General features: G+C 27.9%; 3 protein-coding genes across 5 annotated transcripts in view; 1 reads left to right on the forward strand and 2 right to left on the reverse strand.

The window, feature by feature from the left end:
* Positions 1–328: 328 nt before the first annotated feature.
* pasi1 (pasiflora 1) lies at positions 329–1,841 on the reverse strand. The gene is made up of 6 exons (XM_065498378.1): positions 1,680–1,841; positions 1,332–1,449; positions 1,111–1,271; positions 939–1,038; positions 821–871; positions 329–742 (listed from the first exon to the last, which is right to left on the reverse strand). Exons 2-6 carry the CDS (start codon positions 1,443–1,445, stop codon positions 659–661), a joined length of 510 nt encoding a protein of 169 aa, XP_065354450.1. The 5' UTR covers positions 1,446–1,449; positions 1,680–1,841; the 3' UTR covers positions 329–658.
* Positions 1,842–3,473: 1,632 nt separating this feature from the next.
* Positions 3,474–13,916, forward strand: Ubc6 (ubiquitin conjugating enzyme 6). Its single transcript, XM_065508712.1, has 3 exons — positions 3,474–3,827; positions 10,857–11,142; positions 13,129–13,916. The coding sequence occupies exons 1-3, from the start codon at positions 3,784–3,786 to the stop codon at positions 13,252–13,254; spliced, it is 456 nt and encodes a 151-aa protein (XP_065364784.1). The 5' UTR covers positions 3,474–3,783; the 3' UTR covers positions 13,255–13,916.
* A 3,738-nt stretch (positions 13,917–17,654) lies between these two features.
* Positions 17,655–27,632, reverse strand: part of Cdep (Chondrocyte-derived ezrin-like domain containing protein) — a 94,248-nt gene continuing 84,270 nt past the window's right edge. For 2 of the 3 annotated variants that reach the window (XM_065508740.1, XM_065508724.1), the window contains exons 10-14: positions 22,135–22,373; positions 21,598–22,069; positions 21,015–21,524; positions 18,737–19,193; positions 17,655–18,652 (exon numbers count right to left, since the gene is read on the reverse strand). In XM_065508740.1, coding sequence (XP_065364812.1) covers positions 18,580–18,652; positions 18,737–19,193; positions 21,015–21,524; positions 21,598–22,069; positions 22,135–22,373 — 1,751 coding nt within the window. In that variant the 3' untranslated portion in view covers positions 17,655–18,579. The remainder of the gene's footprint in view (positions 18,653–18,736; positions 19,194–21,014; positions 21,525–21,597; positions 22,070–22,134; positions 22,374–27,632) is intronic. The other variant, XM_065508732.1, reaches the window with a different exon arrangement.

Raw genomic sequence — 27,632 nt, forward strand, 5'->3', positions numbered from 1 at the left:
CAGTGTGATTACAAGATTAATTTCTTGTAAGCTTATCAGCCCAATTATGAATAAAAATTCCCCGGCAGTTTTTTTCTCTTTTCTTACTTTTAACATTGAATTTGAAAAGAAAAATGGGAAAAGGGAAAAACTCCCGGGGGAATTTTTATTCATAATTGGGCTGTATATTTTCTACAACTTTACTATACATTTGTAGATTGCAGTTAAAATCGTTTCGAATCGTTATCCAAACTTAGTATGTATGTTCAGGATGTAAAAAAACATCCCAAACATTCAAGCCTATTTTGTATACCACAGTGTATTACTAATAAAAAATGCTTTTCTAATATTTTTTTAATTGTAAATTTTATATTTTAATATAATATACTTTACTATAAGTAATTTTTATAAAAACTACAATTGCATACATATTAATAAGATTTTGGAACACTATGACATGTTAAAGGCCACGCAACTTATTTTATTATATTTTCACATTAAATGGACGGAATGTTTTAAAAAAAATATATAGTCTTAATTGTTTTAAATGTTAATAAAAAATACTAAGTTACAATTGCAATTTACACTGAAAATGTGTCATTGAAATGCCTATATGCAAAATAATTATGGATTAACTAAAATAATTTGAACAAAACTGGAATTTTTGCAATTCAAATGATTAAGGCATTAACAGCTCAATATTGGGATTTTGAATATGTAAAAAGATTTGATACTGCGAGAAAACACACAGCCAACAATAGAACTGAAAAGAAAAGAAAGAACGATCAATTAAAATATTCAATGAAAAATTTTATAAGTTGGGGTATTCCAAATAAATTACATTATAGGCCATCCAGCAGAAGTTTATTAAAGCGGAAAAGGTTTGATCCAGCTATAAGAAAAATAAATTTATATTAAACTTTAGTTTTATTAATTTATAAAATGAAAGAAAAACTTACATAAATGTAGTAGCCACCTATAAGCCATAAACCAAAAATCAGTTGGAAACATATAGCAACACCCACTACGATTAACCAAGGTAAAAGCCAGCCTCTGACACTAAATTAACGAAAATTATTTTAAAAATAATATAACATTCTGTAAATATGTTAATGCATTTCCCAGACTTGCCTTATTTTAATGCCATATACCACTAAAAAGGAGGCTACAATAATTAAAACAAAATAAAATATGAAGAAGCCACCCACTATGGGCATGGAGCTGCGTATGTCAGTTTCAAATAATGGAGAATATAACTGAGAAGATTCACCACCAGACAACATATAAATCACCTGCAAGATTTAAAAGCATAACATAAAAACCAAACTAATTCATAATGATTTACCAATTACCATTGTAATCATAACCACCGAAAGAGCAGCCGTATAAGCTGCCACCGCATAGCTGCCTGTCTTAACATTGTTCGACCATATAATAGGAGACCAGCAAGAATTTAACACCACCATATTGCTAGAAGTAAATAAAATACTAAGTTTTCCAAACTTTCTTAATACATTTCTTTAAATATTTTCGTTAATTTCTTTTGAAAGTCTGTCTCATTCATGTCTCAACAACAACAAATACACTCAAATTTCATTCATCATGTTTTTAATTTTTTTGGAACACGCCCTGGTTTTTTGTATATTTAAAACTGGCTTTATTTTCATCTAATTCTACTCATTTTTCATGTGCTTCTTTACCTTTTTATTTAATTTAGTTTAAATTTTATATTTATTTAGTTTTTGTTTAATTCAAATCGCCTTATATTATATTTTTTTATTTATTTCGTTTCTTTAAGAATGTTGATTTGTAAAATGTAAACAAATTAATTGAAACTGTACAAAGCCTCTCTTCTCTCTAATTGGAGTAGAATGAGTGAAAAAGAAAATTGTATGAGAACTGTCAAGTTGTCAACCATTATAATGTAGAGTTGCATTTTTTAGTAATGAGCCACAATAGAGGTTATTTTGGGTATTATAAAACTGGAAGTAAAATAACCAAGTTATTATTTATTATTCAGCCTTATTACGAGTGATGGCTAGTATAATGTTCAATAAGGAAAGTAGAAAAAGTATATAAGTATTAATAAAATACAAATTTCTTAAACAATATTTTGGATTGTGAATTAATTGAATATTTGGAAAAGTTTCCTTTTGGACCTCCCTTTAAAACCTTGGTAATAAGAACAAAAATACTTTAATTTTTTAATAAAATGAATTGGAACTTCGCTAGATATAAACAATAAAGATTATGAATGCAGTTTTTGAAAACTACATAAAATAGTAATGCTTAAAATTGCGATTCTCCAAAATGGTTACAAAAAAAATGGCAGATTTAATACGGGAGACATGAAGAGTGGCTCGCTGCACGTATTAAGTAGGAAATGTTGAAACAAAAGAAGCGAATCGTGGCGAAACTGGGTTTCTCCAAAGTAGTTATAAAAAAAACGTTTCTGATTTATTACCGGAGACATATGAAGCGGATCGTAATGAGCTGTGCATATTTTATGAAAATATGCAGTTTTTGGAAGAAAAGATCAGTTCCAAAAAATACTGGGTTCCTCCAAAATGGTCACACAATAATCGTTGGTGTGTTATTACAGTAGACGTGGGTAATGTAAGTTGGTGATATACGTTGTTGATTTATTATATCATGAGATACAAATAATGAATAAAAATTTGGATTTAACTCCCAGCCCTGATCAAAAATTAATAAAACAAAGTAAGCAAGTATTGCCAGATGCAAATTTCCTTATAGTTAATATATTTAACTCACTTAAATGTAATCGTTTGTCTCTTTTACTCCAGATTTCTTTCTGTCATTCTTCTTTGGTGTTTTTTTTGCATGAAAATTAAATATTTAACTTTAATTGTTCGGCAGTTTCATATTTTTGTGTCATATTTTATAGCGTGTGCTGTGTTAAAACAATATTAGTATGATTTCTCTAATAATAATCTTTTAAAAGGCATAATTTGTAACTTAAAAAACATTTATAAAAGAAGACATTTAAAGAAAAATTAAAAGTCCAATAAGAGAAATTAAAAAATGTTAACATTGGAAAAATATTTGCAATTATTTTTTTTATTGTAGTTTGTATAGCTTGCCTTTTCTTACTAATAAAGGTTTAAGCAAAAGCTTAAATTCATTGTATATATTGCTCTCTTTCTTCTTTCGAGATAAAAAATGGATATACGATTGAATGCATGTGAATGTGTGCTGATTGTTTTTAAGTCATAAGTGTTGCCAGAGCTATATAGATCGTATACGAAAGACTTAAAAATATAATTTATAATAATTTAATTTATTAGTGGTTAAATTGAATATATATATTGGATTTATGTAGTCTTTTGTATGTTTTCCTTTATAGTTAGACATATTTCTATTTGTAAATTAAAAACTAAATAATAAATATAAAAGCATTTTTTGTGTGGCAACACTGTTAGCAAATGTTTGTCGGAGTTTGCATGTGTGTGTGTGTTTATGTGTGTGCTTTTTGTCAATACATGTAAAAACTTTCGTTGATTTTTAGTTAAATTTTGTTCGTGATATGTTGAAGACGTGAAGAAAACGCCAAATAGAAACTTTTGAAGTGTGTTAAGAAGAGAAATCAAAAGGCAAAAAGACTGAATTATTATTATTTTTGTAGGAATTCGTAACGACAAAACAATTATAAGGAGAAAAAAAGTGAAAGAGAAATACTACAACAAATTAATTGCGTTTTGTGTTATTAACAAATAAAAGAAAATTTTAACATAAAAAAGGCCACCACTTTTTTGGTTAAACAACACAAAAAGTTTTTAGAAAATGTCGACACCCGCACGCAGACGTCTTATGAGAGATTTTAAAAGGTATGTATAATGAATAATTGAAATCTATTGAAACAAAACATTTAGTTCTTTAAATTAAAACGCAAAAACTGTTTGTAAATATAACGAGATTTTCCTAATTGCTATCTATTTCGGTTGATTATTTGTGTGTGCATTTTATTGTGCATAAAATTTTCTCTAAAAAGATAAATTACGTGTGATTTTTATTTTGTGCTGTAATTTCTTTACCCCCCTTCTGCTCCCCTTGAGATAATTCAAATAAATTGTAAAAATATGTAATTGTGTTGGTGTGCACAAGATCTCTTTCTCTCCCTCACACTTGTGTTTTCGCCAGTGTTTTTCAGTATATTTTGTTTTTGGTTGTCAGTTTTTTTCCAATTTGCCTATTCTCTTTTTTATTTATGTTTTGGAATATATTTTTTTTAAATTTGTTTAGCAATTCTTTAGTTTTTTTTTGTTGGTATAAAAACTAATTTACTTCCCGAATTTTCTATTTATTATTTTTGTTTTCCTAGTATTATTTTATTATTTATTGTTTTGTTGATACATATATATGTATATAAACATGACAAAAACAAAATATTTACTTAAGAAGAATTTCATTAATTTTGGCAATTGCCTTTTTTTTCTCTAAAAGTCTCCCATTTGTCTCTTTATTTATATGTTTGTCTTTTATTTAGTTGACTCATCCCTGTTTTTTTATATATTTTTGAATTTTATTTAATTTTCTTTCCCAGTTTTATTGTACTTGTTTTTTTTTTTTTGTTTTCTTAATTTGTGTCTTTAGCTTTTGCTTCTGTTTCGTATATTCCCTTGGTTTTTTTATTGTATTATAGTTTTGTTGTTTTATTTTCAAGGATGTTTCTTGTTGCCTAGAAAAATGTCAAGGATGATTTTGTTAATTATATTATGTATATTTTTGTAACAGTTTTGTTTTATAAACAATCATCATCGTCAACATTTGAAGGTCATATGCATATTGTCAATTTAGTGGATTTGTTTACATTTATCATGTACATAGGTACATTGGTTTTAATTGAATGTATAAGTTTATTATTTTTGTATACTGTCAAATTAGTTTATCGTATACATCTGTGCTGTGCTAACAAAGGCCCCCAATAATTTGTTTATTATACATTTTTAATGCAACATATTTTATAATAAAAGAGAGAATAGAAATGGAATATATCGACTCGGTCTTTGCTAACTTTTTAAAAAACTTGAGCTTTTACCAAAATAGGTATTTTTTATTTCGTTTATTTATGTAAGTTGAAATTTATTTTAATACAGATAATAATCAACTATGATACAAATTTATTAAATCGTTGATAGATGTAATCTGTTAAATACAACTTTTAACAAATATAAATGTATATTTCTAAGATAAATTTACTAGGTTTTCTATTACCCCCTGTCTATACTTGACAAATATTTATCATAACAATTAATGACGTCTGTTAAGACAAAGTTGTCTGAGCAAAAGCACTAACAATTTTGTCATAACGAAGCAATAATACTAATAAATGGAGACTATACCATATAATTTTTTATCTTGACAAACATTTTGAAGTTTATCATGATAAAAATTTATCCACTATTTTTATTAATATATTTTAAATAGTGGTTTAAAATATATTAAATTTCAGCTATTTTAAGTAAAGTTTGGAACCCACAGATTATACCCATGTGAATCAGCTGGTTCCAGTAATATGACAATAGAAAATAAACAAAAGATAATTAGAAATTAGGGTTGATGTTTGTAACGTGCAGAAATATTGTCCTAACACTCATCTTATAGTATACCAATTTGCTCAGGATCACTTTCTGAGTTGATTGAGCGATGTCCGTCCGTCTATGTAAACCTTGTAATCAAACTACAGTTCGCAATTTTAAAGATAATTCGACAGAATTTGGCACAACCGTTTATATTGCCAAGGAATAAGCCTATTGAATTTGGTTAGAATCGGTCCATTATTTCTCCTAGCCCCCATACAACTGCCCTATCTGAAAATAGTTAAGCTCTCATAAATATCTTAATTATAAACATATCCAAAACAAATTCATATAACAGGTATAGGGTATCATATGGTCGGCCTTTAATTTTTGAACTGTTTGCCATAGGGCATATGAGGCCGGTCTTGATTTAATATCACCCGCCATACAAATCGTATACAATTTGCCTAAGAACATTTAAACTGGTCGAAACAGAAATGGAATACTGTTCTCTTTTGGGATGAATTCAAATATAATTCAAGAGGCATTGATGGGAGAATATTTGTAAGATGACCGAAGGAAAAAGGACTTAACTTCAAGTACACAAATAAGGTACCGAATAAAAAGGATTGAAACCCAAGTGCACAAATAAGATAGTCAAGTTTGTCTTTGGCAATACTATGATACTATGATGGGAATCGGATTCAGATTCACTTTAGCTGTACTTTTTATAGTTTGTTATTGAATTTATGATACTTTGTTTAAATTTATCTTCATTATCTGAAATGTTTTTATATCTCAAATAGATAACGTTTTCTACATTTTTCATAATCATTTTTGAAAACGTCTATATGTCTAACTTTGAGATATTCTTAAACGTTTATTTATATAGGTACATTATGATATTAAATATCTTTGTTATACATACTTACTTTATCTTTCATTAATATTAAAATAAATGACATTTTGTAGGTCAATTTTCTATGATTAATTTATTGTTTACTATTCACCCAACCCCTAAAAATAAACAAATATTTATTTACCTCTTGTTCTATTAAAACTATTAGTTTTTCTTTTTATTTTATTTTAAAAGAAATTGAAAAAGATGGCAAGAAATGATTTGTTATAATTTGCGTCTATAAAAATATTTCTTTTTATAAAATTAAAACACGCAATTTTTGTTTTGCAACTAGTAATACATATACCTATGTATATATGAAATTTATAATCATGATATGATACTAAAATAAACATTGTATTATAATTTAAATATTTCGTACTAGTTGTTTATCAAAGAAAGGTCATCAGTTCACAAGAGAGTAGACAAATTATGAAATTAAATAAAATAAAATGCAGGCTAAAAAGGTTTTAAAGCAGTTTTATTTTATTACAACTTTATAAAAGAGGTTTTATAGTCAAAACTAATGGCCTGATATTGAAACAAGAGAACAAAGAGTGGAGAATTTGTTTTTTTTCTAAATCATGAACTAAATTTGTGTTTTCTGAATTAATATTTGTTTTTTTTTGTCAATTTTATTGGAATTGAGGTGCATTAACTCTACAAGACAATTGGATCTACGCTTCGGAACGACCAGAGTATCACTCGTCCAAAGAGTGTCATTTCAGCGGCAGCTGTAGCAACCAAAAGTTCCTTCCCACGAAAGAGCATTTTCAATTTATCGTTAGCGGAGTGTAAATCAGTTTGTTTCGGAGCAAGGATCAACGAATTTCCAAGTTTTTTTTTTACTAAATACCTATTATGTAATGAACAAAAAATAAAAAAACATAGAACAAACTGCAAACAATTTTCTTTTATTTCATAATATTCATAAACACATATTTAAAAAAAGGGCGCAAAACTGTTTCATATACGCTTCTAAACAAATAGATGACGTTCAACAAGTATGCCCTGCCGTGCCGGTCTTCTTGTAAAAGTCTTATTGACTTGTCGTCGTCGTCTTCTTTTATTTCTATGACAGATGTTTAAGCTTTTTCTTTATTTTTAACAAGTTCAACGTTTTAATGAATTGAAAAATGTAATAATATAAAGAAAAAATAAAGGAAAACAAAAAAAAAATTAATGTCTGGCTTTAAGCCAACATGCAATAGTTTTGAACACATTACACTCAAATACAACTATATACTAGACTTGTATATGCTCGCAACAAAACTCACAAATGAACCAACCAACCAACTACAATGGCACCTGATGCAATCATTTTAAAATTGATGGTTCATTTCATTTATTATATGATTTTTTATTATTATTACTCTTCATTCAACTTTTAGCCATTTATTTTCTAACATTATAGGTACCTATATGAACAATGTTCACACTAATGAAAATTGTTTAATATAATACAAGATAAATAATGTTCTTTACTGAATTTAGATTTAGCTTATTAAAAATATGAATTAATTTTTTAAATAAATTCATATTTTTATATGCAATTTATATTAAATGATGCATTTGTTTCTTGTATTTTACTTTTATAATAGCAGCAATCTTATTTCATGATTCATTAAGCTAGTAAATTTAAAATTGTTTTTATATATAATTTATACAATTTTTAAGAAAACAATTCCTTTATTTACATTTAAAATTCAAAATTTTTGTGTAGGTGCTAAAACAAGTCGTGTGGCATCTTAAAAATAATATTTATTAATTGTATTTCTTTCTTTTTCAATAAGCATTTATATTCTTTTGTCGGAAATTTGTTTTGTTTTCTCTAAAACAAAGAAATTTCGTCATTAGTGTAGTAAAAATATCTAGTAATTGCAAAAAAAAAAATAAAATAATAAAGAAAGAGTGATGCATGTGTGATGATTTGTAAATATTATGATCTAATACAATATATTTATTATATATTTTTTTAATTGTTTCTACAATTCGTTTTATACTTCCACCTAATGTACCTTATTCGGTTAAAATCGTTGAAGCGTGATTTAGTGCATTGATGTAGTGTAATCTCCAAACTAGGAGCAAATTTACTCAGCGTAAGGATTCCAATCATAGTATGTTTTATGATATGAATTAGACCCATGCCTTGCCCAGATGTGCAGCCCCACACCATAATATTGCCAAAGAAAAGAAAACAATATTCTATTTCTGCCTCGACCAATTTAAATGTTCTTAATAAGAGGTTTTTCGCGGGGCGATAAAATCCAACTTCTAGATAATGGTTTTGTATATTTGAAATTGTACTTTATTTGTACGAAAACATACAACAAACATATTTTATTCAATAAATGCGCTTTTGTTGTATGCAGAAAATAATATAAAAATAATTAAAGATAATTAAATTGAAACACTTTTTGAGATTATCCCAGCAGTTAAGCAAGTTGTCAATGTATGCCTTATAGACAGTAATTGTCACTAATGTCTGACTCAAATTTATATAATTTGGGTCATTTGACACTTATGTACTCTTTGCAGTAAAGAGAGAAGTCAATTGGTTACTTTATACATCCCAAGTAAATTAGCGTGTAGTCAATTGTCTCTTTAGCGTCTCTAAGTAACCTAGACTGTAGTCACTTTAAACTTTTATTTTGCACTGTACTTTAGAAAGTAGTAATTTTATTCACCAGAAGTTATCTATTGGAGTGTTGTTTGGGGAAGGTTGGTTTGTTTACAAGACTTCCAGAAGTTGTCTTTGATATGACTTTCTATTTGAGGTCAATTAGCATCCGCACCTATTAAAATAACTAGTTGATGTAGCTGATCAAGTAAACAGTTAGGCAGCTAGTAACGTAACTGACTCTATGTAAGCGGTATGTGAATCCAATGCTTTGACTACTTTGGAACAGCTCTTAAACTGTCTCATTGTAATCAAATAGTGTCAAAAATGCTTAGGACATACACGTGTTAATGTTAAAATAACTAGTCTCGTAGCTATTTATATAACTAGTTGTCGCCCTTAATGATAGGTAAAATCACTAGACAGGCTCCTAGAGCTGCTGGGTATTTGAAAAAAAAAAAATAATTTTTAGTTGGAGAACATTTCCAAAAGTGCTTCTAAAAATTGCATTTGCATCATGAAAGCATTTTTTGAGTCTAAAGTGAACATATTCCCCCCTATTCTGTAAGTCGTTGTCGACACAAAGTCACGTCGACAGCAAAAAAATGGTATATGGTTCGGCGATATCAATAACAAATGGTTACTATTGACAGAATTTTATAAGTCGGGTTAAAGTGCAAAACGCTGTCAATAATTACCAATTGATATCGGCGAAACATATGCCATTTTTTTTCTGTCGTCGTGACATTGTGTCGACAACGACTATTTTTAAACAAAATTAAGCTGATATTCTTAGGAGTTTGTAATTTATTTCTTAATTTGCTTCTTTGCACATTGCCTTATTTTAATTCTTCATATTTTCTTCAGTTGGATTATAGTTAATTCGTGGCATTTTCAGGACTTTTGTTTGAAATGTATTTGAATTTTCAAAATTTAAGAAAATTCTGTATTTTTGTATATTTGCAGAATTTAACAAAACTTTATTTTATAAACTAAAGACATTTGTAATCTTTTTGGTGTCATTACAATTCTAAACAAATTTCAGGAGAGACTTTGTCATTTAAAATATGCAAAATAAATTATTAAGAAATTACGAGTTAATATTTGACTAATTGACGTCAACATTGTTATTAAATTGTTTTGTACGTAGTATAGATTAGGCTTCGAATAATAATATTTGGAAATAATAAATAGAAAACAAACTTAATTTGCATTCTTAATGTGTTTGACCAAACAAACATGATCATATCAAATTTCAAATCAATTGAATGAAACAATGCATTTAAAATTTGTATTTTATTTACTGTCTCAATCAATTGCATACCACACAGTATTTTCTACATCTAAACTATACTATATATAAAATTCGATTGACTTTAGTCATTCATTTATTGTTTATTTATGCATATTGCAAACAAAATCATTTTAAATTGTTATTGACTTTTAATAGAAAATATGTGTGTATATTAATTATAAAGCAAGCTATAGACAAACAGACACCAACCACACAAAACTAAAATTGCAAGAAATAAAAGTACGTACATATGTACTCTGGTTTGCCAAGTGTAAGTACTCTCATATATATGCTATTAACAATTCATCCTTATACCAATGTCCCTCACCAATTGTACCCTTACTTTTGTACAAGTACTTTTATGAATCATAAATACTTTCCTCCAACCAAACGTATGAATGAATATACATATGAAGCATTGACACAATTGAATATTGAGTTATGTAAATTTTGTTTTTGTATAATTACAATTTTGTTATTTTTCTCTAGAATTTATTTAACATTTTGTTTTTGTGTTTTTTGCAGACTTCAAGAAGATCCACCAACTGGTGTCTCTGGAGCGCCAACAGATAACAATATTATGATATGGAATGCTGTGATTTTCGGTCCACACGATACACCATTCGAGGATGGCACATTTAAACTAACAATAGAATTCACTGAAGAATATCCAAATAAACCGCCAACGGTGAGATTTGTTTCAAAAGTATTTCATCCCAATGTTTATGCAGATGGTGGCATCTGTTTGGATATCTTACAAAATAGATGGAGTCCCACATATGATGTATCAGCTATATTAACATCTATACAGGTAAGGCAGTGTATAATTTTAATTTTAACAATAAAATGTTAAGTTCTCAGAAAACCATAATTTCACTGGAAATGTGAATTTATCAGAATTTGTTTGATATTCTTAATTGAAAACTTAGTACATATAAAGGAAAATATAAGATTGAAAGCATGGAAAATTTAGTACTAATATTAAAAATACTACTTTTTTTAAAGTGTTTTAAAAAGTCAACTAATCATATTCTCAATTTATATTTTATTGAATTTTTATATTTGTAAAATAGTATAAAAATACTACTTTAATTAAATGACCTAAAAAGTTACTTAAAAGTTTTTTATTTTTGTTAAAAGGTAATAAATTTACTACTTTTTTAAATTTATTCGAAAAAGGTATTAAATGTTGTCATTTAGTAAACTATTCATAGCAAAAGGTTTATAAATTTAAATTTTTCGTACAAATTTTTCAGTTTTAAAATAGTAGAACTAAAAACACTACATTTTGTATATGATCTAAAAAGTCAAATAATCACATGCATTAAATGTCTTACCGTGCGCGAGGCTTGAAAAATTAAATTTTATTATGTAATTTCTAAAATACTACTAAAATTACTACTATTCATAACAAAAAGTTTAAAAAATTTTAGTTTTTCATAAATATATTTAATTTTAAAATAGTACTGAAAATACTACTTTTTTTAAAGAGATCTAAAAAGTCAAATTGAATGACAAATAAAAATGATTTTTGGTAGAATTTATTCAATTCTAAAATTCTACTAAAATTACTACTTTTTTTTAATTATTCCAAGAAGCTGCTAAATCACGTAGTCATACCTAAAAGCTAAATAAATTTTACTTTTAGGTAAAAAAATTGTATTTTTAAATTAGCACTGAAAATACTACTTTTTAAAGAGATCTAAAAAGTCAGCTAATCAGGCATCTCACAGAATTCCATTCCGATCGAAAGTGGAATTAATTTCGTATTTCGTTTCTTCAGAAAAATTAAAACGAAAATTTCTTTCGGAATGAAACCACTTTCAGTTCTCAAACTAAATATTCATATTAAAGTTTTTCATATTTAAAATAGTACTAAAAATACTACTTTTTTTAAATTACCTAAAAATGTATTTAATTACAACACGCATTAAATATTTTGCAACGAGAAAGGCTTAAAAAAGTAATTTATACATTTCTCTAAAACAGTACTAAAATTACTACTTTTTTAAATTCGAAAAATTTATTATATGAGATTATTTCATATAATAATCTCATGCATTAAACAATTTAAAGGTATGAAAAATATTTTTTTTTAAATTAATTTCCTTTTTTGAAATATATGCAACAAACCACTAAATCCCAAAGTTTTCAAAAATGTATTTTTTAGTCTTATTGTAAACAAAATTATCAGGCCTTTCACACATTTTGTTCGGAATGGTTTCAATTCCGTAGTTTCATTCCCATCGATTTCATTTTAGGTTCTTCAGATTCCGTGTAATTTATTAATTCCAAAAATATTCTGAATTTCTGATTTTAATTTGACAGCGTTTTTCATATTAAAGGATACAGTTTTTGGTACAGAAATTGATTAAACATTTTAGAAAACAACTTTGAGAACTGAAAGTAGTTTCATTCCGAAAGTAATTTTCGTTTTACTTTTTCTGAAGAAGCAAAATGAATTAATACCACTTTTGATCGGAATGGAATTCTGTGACAGGCTTTTATGTGAAAAGACGTAACGAAAATTGGGACTTTCGAAATGGGACTTTGGATTTTTATATGGGAGCATGGTCAATTTTAAATCGATTCTCTCAACATTATGCATTGTATATTCATATATAAGTAATTGGTGGGACATTTTAAAAGTGAAATTCTGAAGGTGCCTATTTCGTCCCTAGTGCAAAGTAAAATTATGTGCCAAAAAGTTTAGTTCTTATTTTCTAATTTCATCATGAATTTTTATTATACAACATTGTTTTTAATGTCATTTATTTATTTCCTAATTTCATTACAGTCTTTATTGAGTGATCCAAATCCAAATTCTCCAGCTAATTCAACAGCTGCCCAACTTTACAAGGAAAATCGTCGTGAATACGAGAAACGAGTGAAAGCTTGTGTCGAACAAAGTTTCATTGACTAGCCATCCGCCGCCGCTGCAGCCGTTAAAGCCTTTAATTTAATGAAAATTAATCTTAAACAAATACAACAACATGTACGTACACCTGGAGTTCATCATACTCAATTCACATCAACAACAACAAAAACCACAATAACAACAACAGCAAAAATAACAGCAACCATTTCCGTTTTATAAAAACAAACAAACAACCAACCAACAACAATAACACACATTTATACACAACTACAACAACCAAATGGAAAAAAGGAAGCAAGCAAATCATACAAAGTAAAAATCATTTCAAACGAAATGTTGCAAGAAAAAAATGAAAATAAATACAAAAAACAACAAATATCAATCAATAGGAAATGGTTTAAATTTGAAAAATGCAGCTTTTTTTACTTAGTTTTCCTCCTTCTTTCTTAAACTCCTGCTCCTCCTATAAAATCCTCGTCCTTTATTAGCAATATTAAATATTATGTGTGCAACTGCAGAAGCAGCATCCAAAACAAATTAAACAAAAAAAACAACAAATAAATAAAATTAAAGATAAAGAACAACAAAGAAAAAAAACTAAATATGAATAAAAAAAACTCATTGTTTTAATTGAAAGTAAAAGAGAATTAAATTAAAAATAAATTAATTAAATATCATTATTTCCAAAAAAAAAAAAAAACAAACAACCTCTAAACACACACACACTCTTATAAATCTACATTAAACAAAATACATTTAAAAATAAAAATAAAATTAAAAAAATAAAAACAAACATAAAAATATTAATGTTTAAATATATTGAAAAATTAAAAAAAAAAATACAAAAACAAAATATATATATTTAAAAAATAATAAAAAAATTTTGTGGTCATTATTTTCTTAATTATGTAGTTGGTTTTTTCTCTTTTCTTTTGCAATTCCAATTCCTATTTAGCTTGATAATATTGTATTTTTTTGTTTAAACATATTATTTATTCTGAATTCTTTTAAAGAAATCTTAAAGTGAAGCTACACTCTTTTCCTATCTCTCTCTTTTTCATCCTTCTCAGGATTTAATTTTAAATATTTAATTTCTTTCAAAATTTTTTTATAAGCCTTTTTCATTATTTTTTTAAAACTAATTTGTGTTTTCTCTCTTTAAACAACATTTTTCTAAAAAATTAAATTATTTCTCTACTTAAAACTTAGAATTATGTTTTAAATTTATAATTACTATTATTATAAATGTAATTAAAAAAAATAATAATAATAAAACAAAACAGAAGCAAAGCATTATTAAATTATATGGCAAAAAAGAAAAAAAAAAACACATAAAAAGATAAGAAATCAATAAACTTAAAATCTAAAAAAAAAATATAAAAAATTAAAGAAATCTTTTAATCCACACTATGTAGGTTTGTTTAAGTTGGAACAAGGTTGGTTACTTTCTGATAATGAAAAAAAGTTTAGTATTTAAACTTTGGGAATTAATTTGATATTATCGGCAAAGATTTAGAGTTATTTTTCACATAACTGATTTCAAGGCGAATTCACATATCGATAGCTTAAGTTTTTGGGGAGCAAAATCAGATTTTAAGTACACACAAGTTTGTTCGGAATGGTTTCAATTCCGTAGTTTTTATTACGATCGATTTCGTTTTAGGTTCTTCAGATTCCATGGAATTTATTAATACAAAAGTGAAGTTTTTGGTCCAGAAATTGATTAAACAATTTAGGAAAACAAACAATTACAATGAAATATCAATTCCACTTTGAAAACTGAAAGTGGTATCATTATTAAAGAAATATGTATTCCTTTTAATGGAATGGAATTCTGTGACAGGCCAATGAATAGCTATGAATCTTACAATATTGTCAGAGAAATGTTCAGAAAATGTATAACAGCTGTGTGAACTTACAATTTTTGTCTTGTAACGTTGTTAGAAAAGACATTGTCAGTACATTATCAGGCCTGTCACAGAATTCCATTCCGATCGAAAGTGGAATTAATTCCGTATTTCGCTTCTTCAAAAAAAGTAAAACGAAAATTTCTTTCAATTTTCAAAGTGGAATTGATATTTCTTTGTAATTATTTGTTTTTTGAGTGATCACAGATCCAGCTCATTTTCTTGATTAAAAGCTTATTGGCCAAGTTATTAGCGAATTTAAAAAAATAGATTTTTGTTCAGAAATATGAGTGATCTCATTTCCAGCTCCTTTTCTTGATTAAACGCATATTGGGCAAGTTATTAGCGAATTTAGATATTTTGAGATTTTATATAAAAAATCAATTTTTGTTCAGAAATATGAGTGATCGCAGATCCAGTCCTTTTCATGATAAAACGCTTATTGGGCAAGTTATTAGCGAATATAGATATTTTAAGTTTTTATATAAAAAATCGGTTTTTGGTCAGAAATATGAATGATCACAGATTGAGCTCCTTTTCTTGATTAAACGCTTATTGGCCAATTATTAATGATTAAGATATTTTGAGTTTTTATATAAGTAATCTAATTTTGGCCAGAAATATGAGTGATCAAAGATCGAGCTACTTTTCTTGATTAAACGCTTATTGGCCAAGTTATAACGAATTTAGATTTTTTGAGTTTTTATATAAAACATCGATTTTTGGTCAGAAATATGAGTGATCACAGATCCAGGGGGGTTACTCTCTACTGCGATGCGAAAGCAATTTCGATGCGAAAGGTAAATGCGTTAAGAATACAATTTTGTACTCTGTATCTTCTGCGCAAACGCTTTCGCAAAAAGAAGCAATACTGGCACCACAAAATAAACAATAGCGAAGAATGACAAAATGAAATTTCAAAACTTGGAAATAAAAACATTTTAAACTAATTTTTTTGTGCGATGCGAAACGCAATAAAGGGTACCAATTGTACCATTTTTCTTTCGCATCGCAATAGAGAGTAACACCCCAGCTCCTTTTCTTGATTAAACGCTTATTGGCCAAGTTATTAGCGAATTTGGATATTGTGATTTTTTTTTATAAAAATATCTAATTTTGTTCAGAAAGATGAGTGACCACAGATCGAGCACCTTTTTTGGATTAAACGCTTATTGGCCAAGTTATTAGCGGATTTAGAATGAAGACAACACTGAAATACATACTTTTAATTAGATTTTTAAAGTTTAGGTAATTCCTGTATATAAAAAATGTGTTTGCATCTTCTAACTTAATTTTTTTGTATGACAACGAATGAGTAATTTTATTTCAATGGATATTTTCTAGTGATCTCGTTTTCGAATTTTAATTAATAACTCTCTGCTACAAAATAACACTTTTTGTCAGAGCTTGAAAAGCGACCTAATGGGTGTTGTAGGCCTACCATTTTTAAAGATTTGAGTTATTTTCCAAAGAATTGTTTCTGTTACGAATTTTACTACGAAAATTAAAAAACAAGTTTGCCAAATCGGTGTAGCCGTTTTCCTATTTTAGATAAATTGACAAAAGTGGACGTGGCCAATTTTTCATTTCGTAAAAACCTAAGTTGGACTATGAACATTTAAAAAAAAAATTTAAATCGGTCCGGCCGTTTTCAACTGATGCAATTACCAACGAACGACATTTGATTTTTATTTATATAGATTAATCAAACAATGGTGGAGATCATACAAACATTTATAACTGGACGTATAAACTGGTAGAGTACCATTATCATTCTTGATTTTAATAAGAAGATTTAATCGTTCAGCTACCTAAATGAAGGTATAGGTCGACTGGGATAACCTGGGAATTTGTGTCATTAGTTGTTATTATGGTGGCGGAGTATCAAAATAACGACTAATGACTTTTGCCGTCAAGACAGATGCACGAAAAATTTTGTCTTAGCGATGCATAATTTCATAGTTTTACTCTTGACAATTATAGACAAATGGTTAGATAATTTTAGGCAGAAAGCTAACATTCCAACTCGATTTTATTAAAGAACATTATGTCAATCTATACACGCGGAAATTCCATGGACTGGAAGTAGATTATTAACTCAGGTTGGTTTTTCTATACAAAAGTAATACTAACCATTTGAAAACTCATGTTTTCAAGTGCAAAATTTTTAAACTAATTTTTGGTTTGAGTTACTGGTTGAGATTCTAAGTATTTAATAAATACATCCAATCTAATGATGTAATCAATTGCCCAATTCACAATCGAAGTCGTAGCGTTGTAAGTTGTTTGTGAAAAATATTTTCCAAACAAAATTTTTTGAAACAAAAACAAAATATTAATAAAAAAAATTACGACATACAACGCTACAACACTACGACACCAATTGTGAATTGGGCAAATTTGTATACTAAAACATTGTTGTCGAAAGTTCATTCCGGTTCATACAGCTGCCAGAGAGTTAATTGACTAATTCTTAACTCTATTTAATTCATTCAACCTTTAATTAAACAAATGTCAAATAAATACAAAAACATAGGATTAGGTTTTTTTTTTATTGAAAAGTTTATTTTCCTATTTATTAATAAGAGTACATAGTAAGTATGTATGATATTTTTATTTTTACAATAAATGCTGTAATTTATATTTTGTTTTATAATTTTTATCATGATTTTTATTAAAATTGTATAATTTGTTTTTTTGTTAATAGAGACATTCTAACTACAGTACATACAAAAAAATAATACTTAATTCAATAAAGACTTTATAGACGTGGTTAATGTTTTAAAAATATATGTATTTGCATATTTTTTTTTGTAGAAAAATATAGTTTTGATTATTATAATTTTTTTTTTCGTTTAAGGCATCTTTTGTTACATAATGGTTATTTAATGTATATATTTTTGTTTTTATGGTTTTAGAAAATTTGTTTATTTAGTAAAAATATGTATACATAATACTAATGTTTAAATATTTATATTAAAAATATATGTATGTATGTATATGTATTTATATGGTTTTTTATGACAAGTTTAACTTAATATAGAAGACAACATATAATTTTTAAAATTTTAGACATAATGATTTAAATCTTTAACACAAAAAAGAAGACAAAAGTTTATTTAAAAAAATATTATAGGTATTTACAATTACAAGAAAGTTATTTTCTAAAAGACATTTATAAAGAAATTTAAAAAATGAAATTAGTTTAAACCAAGTTTAACTAAACTTGTCACAAATTAAAATATTTTGGATTTTACAATAAAATACACATAATTTTGTTAATTTTGTTTAAAATAATATTTTTTAAAAAAATACTTTAAGGCACTTAAAGTTTGACCAATTAGGATTTTTGTTTTTTTTTACAAAAAAAATGAAAACATTAACTCAAATTGCACACTTGTGTTTTAAAAACAGTTAAAAACTTTTCCAAGACAATTTCAAATATAAAATCTAACATTTAACATCAATTATTAGTGGTAGCGTGAATATTTTTAAAATCTTGAGTCTGGGTAGTGCTGCGTAAAACTTCCAACCATCTAGAATTAATGAGAAAAAAGAAAAATTAAAAAAAATACTTTAATTTCATGTTTATAATAAAATAGAATAGCTTTTTAACTTACCTATGATAAGTATGTATACTTTCCGCTCTAAAGAAGTAGACATGATTTTTAAAGGATAATTTAAATACAAATTCCTTTTGTACGGCATCTTGTGTGCCTGGCGGTCCCACTGTGTAGCCCAGTAGGGGCAGACTGGCCAAGGCGAATTCATCTTGATACGATTTATAGAAATACAAACAGAATGAGGTAAAGACAACCCAGAGTTTTTGCCAGCCACTGCTGTTCTTGAATTTACGCAGTAAGTAGCCAGACAACTGGTTTTCGGCGGAGATGAGATGATCTCCCAAGCCTACGGTGGCGCCACGATGCCAACAGACGTGTAGAGCGGTATTGCTTCGCGAGGGTGGCGTTTTGTTTTGTGTATTTTGTTGTTGCTGCAGCAGCAACTGTTGTGCCGTCATTGTTGTGTTGTTGCCATTCGTCAGGCCCAATAGATCGAGACCCTCTTCGGAGGAGGCTGATGGAAGAAAATTGAATTGATTATAGAGTGTTTGATATTAATGTTTTAATAATTTTGATAAGGTTTTTTTTTATATTAACTAAACAATTTTGAGAATAAGTTCGAATATTTGCTGGATCTTAAGTTTACACTATAACATACTGATTCGATATATATTTTAATAAGACTTTAGCCGGAGGAATTAAACCATTAATTTAAACTAGATTTCGTTAAGTTTTTAAGGCCGGATAACTTGATAAGCTATCAGGCCTAAATTGCTTAATACAAATATTTCAACTCGCCACATTTATCTAATAAATTCTTTAGGTGTGGCTACTTAAAGATCACAACAATTGCTTAATTGGGACCAGTTACCAAGATCGATTTAAGTTTGAAAAACATTGCGTACTATTCCTTCTAAGATTATATTACATCTCCACATATACAAAATAGCTGCATGTTTCGATGGCATCTTGTTTCTAATTTTCGTCAATTGTACTTGCAAAATGTGGGGAAGTGATACTATTATACAGTGTGAAATATCATAAAGTCATTCCAGGTTGGAAGCTAACATTTCAACTTGAATGTATTTTTAATTTAGAGACCATGGACTGGAAGTAGCCTCTGTTCTAAAATCTGAAGTATGTTTGTATTATAATTATATTGATGTTAGAAGTTTCTCTACTCGAAATTTAGGAATTAATGTTAAAAAATGTGATCTTTTATGTCTCATTGGGGCTATAAGAAAACATCCAGGATTGTGTCTAATCAGTAACTAAAAACTATTACGAATTATTACAAATTGTTAAAGAATTTCGTTGAAGATAAACTAAAGAATTGGAAGCTATTTAAAGATAATAATTCGTAATAGCTTTATTTACTGACCAAACATAATGCTGGATGTTATAACCCAATTAAGCTTAAAAGATCCGATGTTCTTTAATCCTAAGATTAGTACTTTTAACAGCATTTACTACATTGTATTCTTAAATATCCTTATTACTCAACATTATGTATTAAATCACATGCTACAAAACAGAGGCTGAATGATGCTACTAAAAAAAATTACGTTCAAAGTTTGAAAAATACCAAACAAATTGGTCCCTTTGAAAGACAATGAAAAATATCAATACACCTGTAGAGGTACAAATCCCTTTGATTTTGATTAGAGAAAATTTTTCTCAGAATCGTCTAAAAACTCTTGGGTTAGATAGATATTTATAAAAAAACTCGTTTTTAAACAAAATGTTCGTCCAAATTTGTTAACAACTACAAAATCGTAAAACTTCGGGACAAAATATTTCGACTTTAATACCTGCAGTAGGGGACAGTTGATTTTAGGTAAATATAAACCCAAAGTCTTCGCTATTTTTTAATACATGAGCTTTCATTTACAGCCTAAAGTAAATATCACAGATTATTACAGATATGCAGTTTTGACAATTGCCAAAAAAATTATATCGATCCGTATGGTTATTTTGACGTTCTACAACCACTTTTCAATGGTTGTGGTTTGCAGAGTGAGAGAACAAATACAATTTTCAATAGGCTATGATATATATTTATTCCTCTTTCCAAACCACAACCATTTTGACATTTTCTTTCACTTGTTTTCTATTTCCATATTACAGGATCCAGCAGATTCATATCTGTGTAATTTGTGGTAAATATGATTGCTTAAATATGCCTGAATAATTATTTAATTCACACTATATTTATTCTTACTTGGTACTAAATCTTCCTTTTCTTGGCAGCCAAAAAAAAAATAAGATTACATTTTATAATGAAATAAATTCACGCTTTTTAATGAAATATTTAAATTTAACCACTAATACTCACTGCAATTTTTCAAATTCAACGTCAATTGGGTATGAGGTTTATTTTTAATATCCGCAGCCGCCTTCGACAATTCGGCCAGCCAAAGTGTCTTTTCGGCGGTGGTGCAAGCACTAACTGTTATGGCACATTGACCACCAAATATGGAAAACGAATTGTGTTCACCATTTTCCGTAAGCAACGAACGAACGGGAACGTGACCCAATATACGGAACGACTGATCGATGGGTGACTTAGAACCATAAAGCAAAAGATCGGAGAAAAGGAAGAACATGCGTTGCTGCAGGCCACGTTTCGAGTGTTTCAGCAAACAGCCCTGTCTAATCAGTTTACGCTGACTTTGCACCAATTTATCGAAGCCATTAATGTCGCGCTGCAGTTCACAAAGTTGTATGAAATTCATGGACTCGGGCAGTTGGTTGCGTATTTGTTTGGCAGAGCGGGAGAGTAAATGATAGACAGCCTGGCAGTCGGCATAATCCAAATGTTCTTCGCTGTAGAAATCACAAAGTCCTAAGGGAATAAAAATAATACAGTTAGAATTTATAAATTCATTTAATTTAGTTTTTTACTTTCTAATACTTACTTTCCAATATCAATTGATAGTGCAGCATGCGATTGAGAGGTTTCAATAGCAGTTCTCCTATGGGTAAATAACAAATCTTTTGCTGTTCAAAATCTTTGTAGATTTGCTGGAAACGATTGTCCGTCTCAAACATTTCGTTGAGGCATTGCAAAATTTCACCATGAGCCTGCACATATTCATCGTATATGGGCAAAGCGGCCATATTTTTCAACATCACATCGCCTATACGATGAGTATCATGAGTACCACGTCCCTCCCACAATACCATACGATGCTCCAAATCTCTTAGGAATATATTATGATGTTGACCCATCGATTCCAACATCTCAAACAGAGGCTGTAAGTTCTCAATGTCTTCGGGTGTCAGTTCTTGTCGGAAATGATTGTTGAAAATTTCCAAATCTTTTTTGTAGGTACGTTCACTCATCAACAGTTCTTTGGCCAAAAAGTATGATTTCTCTGTGGGCCATTTCTGGTGGCAGAAAAGGAGTAAATATCAAAATGTAGTTTGATTAACAATAGTTTAGAAAAACTTACCCTCTTTTTAGCTTCGACATCATTATCAGCACTACTGCTGGCTGCGCCTGCACTAGGTCCATTGCTATTAACTGTTGCTGATCCTGTTGTGTGTTCTTGTCTTTTGGCATGCTGTATTTCGGCCTGTATAACATCATAGGTTCCTGCCTCGGAACGTGAGAGTGATGAGGATTTGTCTGATCCTATGGTCAAGTCTCTTCTATCCAGCGACATGTTGCCATTTATACCGTGATATACTTCTGGGAGAAAAAGCAGACATTTAAATAAAAACGGAATACTTATTGACGAATTTTAAAATAATAAAGAATGGACCTCCTATATTTAAATTATAGAATTGAATCTAATACAGAAATCATAAATTAATTGTTGTATTCATGGAAAATTCTTACTGAAATTTTATATTTTGAAAGACAATATTTAGGTTGCTGAATTGGTTACCAAAAGACCAGAGTTTTTAACAGTGTTTAAAAAGCTACGATAACTAACAAATTTTTAACTGTTGCTACAACTACTGCTTCAAAAAAGTGTATGTAGCGGTAGCAGTAGCAGTTTTTTTAAAACTACTGCTGCCTTCAAAATATAAAACTCTTAATAGAGCAGTATTAATAAAACATGAATTGTAAATGGAGTAGTAGCATAAAAATACAAATCATTGCTACTGCTCTATATCGAGTTTTAATTTTTATTATTTAGAAATAAGGTAGCAGTTAAGTAGCAGTTGATGCAGCGGTTAAGGTAGCAATAAAAGTAGTCAAAAAAGAAAATCTTCAGTCATAACACCAAAATTTACAGAATTAAACACTGTGTGTTGTTTTTGTTTTGAGAGTGTTTGAAAGAATTATTCGTTTTTATTCGTCTCAGATGTTCGTGTTGCTAACAGAAATATCGTGTTGTCTGTGTGTATATCAAAAAAGCCGAACTTTTGTTTACAACACGACCAACTTACACAAATATACATTCACAACAACAACACATAATATACTTTTTTGGCTGACTATTCTATTTTTGACTTATTTTATTGCTACATCAACTGCTACTTAGCTGCTACTTCAACTGCTACTTCTTCTACTACCTCAACTGCTACTTCTATTATTCCTAATTTTAAAATTAGCAGAATTAATAAAAAACTAATGACTCTGCTACATCAAAACTTTTTCTTTTTTAAGGTAGCAATATAAAATAAATTACTCTGCTACTTTTAAATTTTTCTTTTATTGGTGCTACTACAACTACTGCTACCAAAATGTGAAGGTAGCAGTAGTAGTAGTAATTGATTGACTCCGAGTTTTTATTAATTTTTTAACTAGACTACTTGTGTTTTTTTCGTTGCTACTGCTACTTGTAGTCTAGTTTTTTAAACACTGGTTTTAAATATGAATTTAAATTTCCGCATTGACACTATTACACTCGCAATTCTTTATTTAATAGGAATTTTTGGTGATTAATTTTGAACAATATTGGAATGAGATAGTATCCAAAAACTAAATAAAGTTTCACAGAATCGGTCTTGGATGTGACAATTGCCTATTGCCCCTACCTAGTGGGGACAGAAATGGGATCTACTTTATGTAGACCGATTGTGCTTAAATATTTAAACATTCTTTTTAATGGTTTGTATAGGTAGAAACTTTCAATTTAGGAAGCGACAATGTTCTATCTCCTCTGAATCTTGAAATCAAACATTGTACAGTGGGACAAAATCAAAACATTTTGTAAATAAATCAGGCATTTCTAAACGGATCAGAATGAAATTCGACGCAAGCGTAGTCAAGGAGAATTCGAGTTTAAGTTATTAAAATGAGCCCTACAAATGTTCTAAAATCACAAAGCTGGGATCAAAAATGGAAAGCAGCTTTAGATAACTTGATATGTTCCCTATGAATCCCCAAAGTATTTTCCCAGACTCGAAGGAAATGTGGACCCTATGGGAAAAATTTAAAAAAATACCACTTATGGGATTTTTAGGAATTGCGGTATTCAATTTAACTCTTTGACAAGTTTTTTTTTACACTTTGTTATTTAGAATGACAAATTTAAAAAAAAAACGTTGAAAATTTCATTGAGTTTTGTTAATAATTAAAGATAAATGCCACTATTATATTAATAAACCCAAATACAATTTAAGATTCAGTGATCGGAGACCATTTGTAAGACGGCTGAAGGGAATGAGACTGGACCCCGAGTACACAAATTATAGTGTAGGAATGTTTTTCAGAGCAATGTATGGGTCCAATTTAGATCATAAAATCTGTGGTCGCATGGAAAAACTAGGTAACTCAATTTTTTTAAAACATTACTAATTATTTAATATGAATTTATGTTATTATGCATGTGCATTAAACAAAACATAATTTTAAATAATGTTAAAGATTTCTGGTTCCATTGAACTCATTTTTGGACATTAAAACCGAAATAGAGTTACCTAGTTTTTTTAAAAAAAAATTGTTTCAATTTATTTTTATATTTTAAATATGCAATGCATATTTACAATAAAAGGTTTAGCATACTTTTAGCCTTTTACTTTTTATATGGGGGATAGGAGCAATTATGCTCCTATCCTTATGAAACTTAACAGATAGATTTGGGTTTATATAACAATTTTTTATGTCGAATTTCATCACGATACTATTATTTTTATGTGAGTTTTAAACGATAAAACTATTTTCAGAAAGGGACCTATATGTGGACTACGTTCAAATATGGACCGATTTTCTTCATACTTTGTAGTATGATATCTGGAACTAACTTGCAAAATTTAAATAAGATTGCTGCATTATTTAAGAATTTATGACTGATACAACGTTATTTTGGAAGGCCATTGTATGGGAGGTACCCCAAAGGACTATCCGATATGAACCATTTTTAATATTTAGCTTTTCTATATGAAACTAGTCGAGTGTACAAAATTTTATTATCATAGGAGCACTCCTTCTAGTTTTTGCAAAAAACAATGTATGAACCCATACCACTGTGCGGTGCAACGATGGAAAAAACGCTTGAAAAACGACCTAGCGTGGGTTATAGGGCTTGCTGAGTACATTACAAATTCTGTCAAAAAATTTCAGAAACACCCTTAAATTCAAAAGTTATTCTGAAAAAACCGTTTTCAGTGATGTTCGTCAACTTATCGATCGGTAACTCAGTCAGTTATTGTCCGACTTTAATTTTTTTTAACGGGATTGGAAAGAAAACTGATTACGTTTTAAAATGACGTGCATTTTTTTTTACACATTTGTAAGTTATAAGTATGATTTTTGTTGTTTTTTAAGAATATCTATAAGAAAAAAAAATTTATCAACTCTTTTGATTTTAGTCGCTTTTTATTGCTTATTTTGATATAAAAGCTTATACTATACTATTACTAATGTGTAAAGGAAATTTAGTTGTTAACAAAACGTGGTTTTAATTATTCAAATCGGATCAAAATTGTAAAAGTTATTCAACTTTTCATTAAATCCTTTTTTTAGTATTTTCTCCCCCAGCCCATATAAATAAAAAAACAAAAATTTGTAAAATTTTTAATTTACAAGGTAAATTTTGTCGACCTTTTTTCGAAAAAGTTTAATAACTTTTGCAAGTATAAACCGATTTAAACAAATAATGTCTCATTTTTGTCTACATAAAATTGTCTTTAAAATTCAAGACAAAAAGAAATAGGTTTTCATAGAAAAACAATAAAACAACTATTGTTGAATTTGAAAAATTAAGAAAGAAATCGAAACTTTTTATAAAAACTTACACAATTTCTTGGAATACAGATATGAATGCATATATTTTATGAAAGCCTAATTCTTTACCTATCCATAGCTGTTTAAAGTTAGAGTTAGAGGTACTACAGTCCTACGACCTACCCTAAAACAGTTTTTTCAAAATAACTCAAAATTTTGAGGGTGTTTTAAAATCTTAGAAAACGGTTTCATTATGTCCTCATCTAGGCCTACAACCTCCATTAGGTCGCTTTCCAAGTTCTGACAAAAAGTGTTATTTTGTAGTTAGTTAACAAATGTTAAATATTTTTATTAAATCATAAAAATTTTGTACAATTTTTAATTGAAATTTTCAAATTTAATTCTCAAATCTGCTGTACCTACATAACAGTGGTTCACAGTAAATAAAACATCAGTTGTTTTTTTTAATGATTAATTTTTATTTATTTTTATATTTCATTTTCAAAGATGTGTTTCTTTTGTGTTTTTTGTTCTTGTAGTTTTATTAAAGATTAATAAAGGGGATTTGATTAAATTGTTTTCATGACTGATCGTTTTTTTTTCTCATTTTATATTTTTATTTTTTTTTTTTTAAATTGTGTAATATTTTCTTGTTAAATGATTTTATTGTTAATAACTATTTTGGGTTTTTTATACGTTTTTTCGAGTTTGTTTTATAAAGTTTGAACAGTGTTATTTTTTATTTCTTTTTTTTAGATTAATGAAATATTTTCAAAACAAGTTTTGCTCGGCACTGTAAACCAAAAAAAAAAAATATTTTAGCTTTTAATACATACGTTTTAAATTTAATTTTAACATCTAAATTAATTAGTAAAAAATGGATTGTTTTGTTATTTTAAATATTATAAACCATTTTTTTTTAACAAATTTTTACTTAAGTTAAGTTTTAAACATAAAAATTATTGACACAATGTTTTGAATTTTTTCTTGTTTAGCAAATATTTTGATTTTTTAACACAAATTAAGCAGGGTTTAATGGAAATTATTAACAGGATTTTAGGTTTGTTAGTTCTTAAAATCCTATTAATATTTCAGGCTTAACATTTTTGGTTTTTCTTTAATTGATCATAAAAAGCTTTTTTAAATTATTATTAATTTATTAGTTTTCGTTTTTAATAATAATTCTACTTTTATTTTTGTTTTCTTTTGACACTTGGGTTCTTTAACAGGAAAAAGGTACAAGTTTTTTGTATTACCACTTTTTATGTATTTTTAAAATTGGTAATGTTTTAAATCATTTTTGTTTAAACTTAATTTGCCACTTGTTTTCTTGTTTTTTTTTTTTTGTTATAACATTTATTATATAAGGTAAATTTTTAATTTAGTTTCTGTTTTTTCTTCTTTTTGGCACTAAATCCTAACTAGTTACAAGACTCAATATGATCAAAAATGGGCATATAGTGTTAAATGGAAATAAAAAGGCTGGAAATGAACACAATCCTTGAACATACTTCCTAAATGACAATTTTTCCAACTTAAGTCGACAATGATGCTAAATGTTTTCGGCAATCTGATATTGTAACATGTTGCAAAAGAAATGTGTCAGTTACGAGGTGCCAACATGTAGCTATCGATATGCATATTCAAAACAAAAATATGCATTTATATGCTTTAATAAGTTACCTTCTAAAAATATTGAAATAAGAAATGCAGGCATTATTTTTGTTACGAAATTCATCAAAACTATTAACATTTGAATTCAATAGAATTAAAATAGATTTGAAAACATTTATATCTGTGGACTTTTGAAAAAAACAAATCAAGTTTTTG

The sequence above is a fragment of the Calliphora vicina genome, chromosome 1, assembly GCF_958450345.1.
Source record: "Calliphora vicina chromosome 1, idCalVici1.1, whole genome shotgun sequence".
NCBI lineage: Eukaryota > Metazoa > Arthropoda > Insecta > Diptera > Calliphoridae > Calliphora > Calliphora vicina.

What these genes read in the sequence shown, in the direction of transcription:
- pasi1 (XM_065498378.1), bottom strand. Translation starts at nt 1,445, where the DNA reads ATGGTGGTGTTAAATTCTTGCTGGTCTCCTATTATATGGTCGAACAAT. An exon ending in CGGTGGTTATGATTACAATG is followed by an intron (nt 1,272 to 1,331) that starts GTAATTGGTAAA and finishes TAAATCTTGCAG; the next exon opens with GTGATTTATATGTTGTCTGG. An exon ending in GTATATGGCATTAAAATAAG is followed by an intron (nt 1,039 to 1,110) that starts GCAAGTCTGGGA and finishes TCGTTAATTTAG; the next exon opens with TGTCAGAGGCTGGCTTTTAC.
- Ubc6 (XM_065508712.1), top strand. Translation starts at nt 3,784, where the DNA reads ATGTCGACACCCGCACGCAGACGTCTTATGAGAGATTTTAAAAG. An exon ending in CTTATGAGAGATTTTAAAAG is followed by an intron (nt 3,828 to 10,856) that starts GTATGTATAATG and finishes TGTTTTTTGCAG; the next exon opens with ACTTCAAGAAGATCCACCAA. An exon ending in CTATATTAACATCTATACAG is followed by an intron (nt 11,143 to 13,128) that starts GTAAGGCAGTGT and finishes ATTTCATTACAG; the next exon opens with TCTTTATTGAGTGATCCAAA.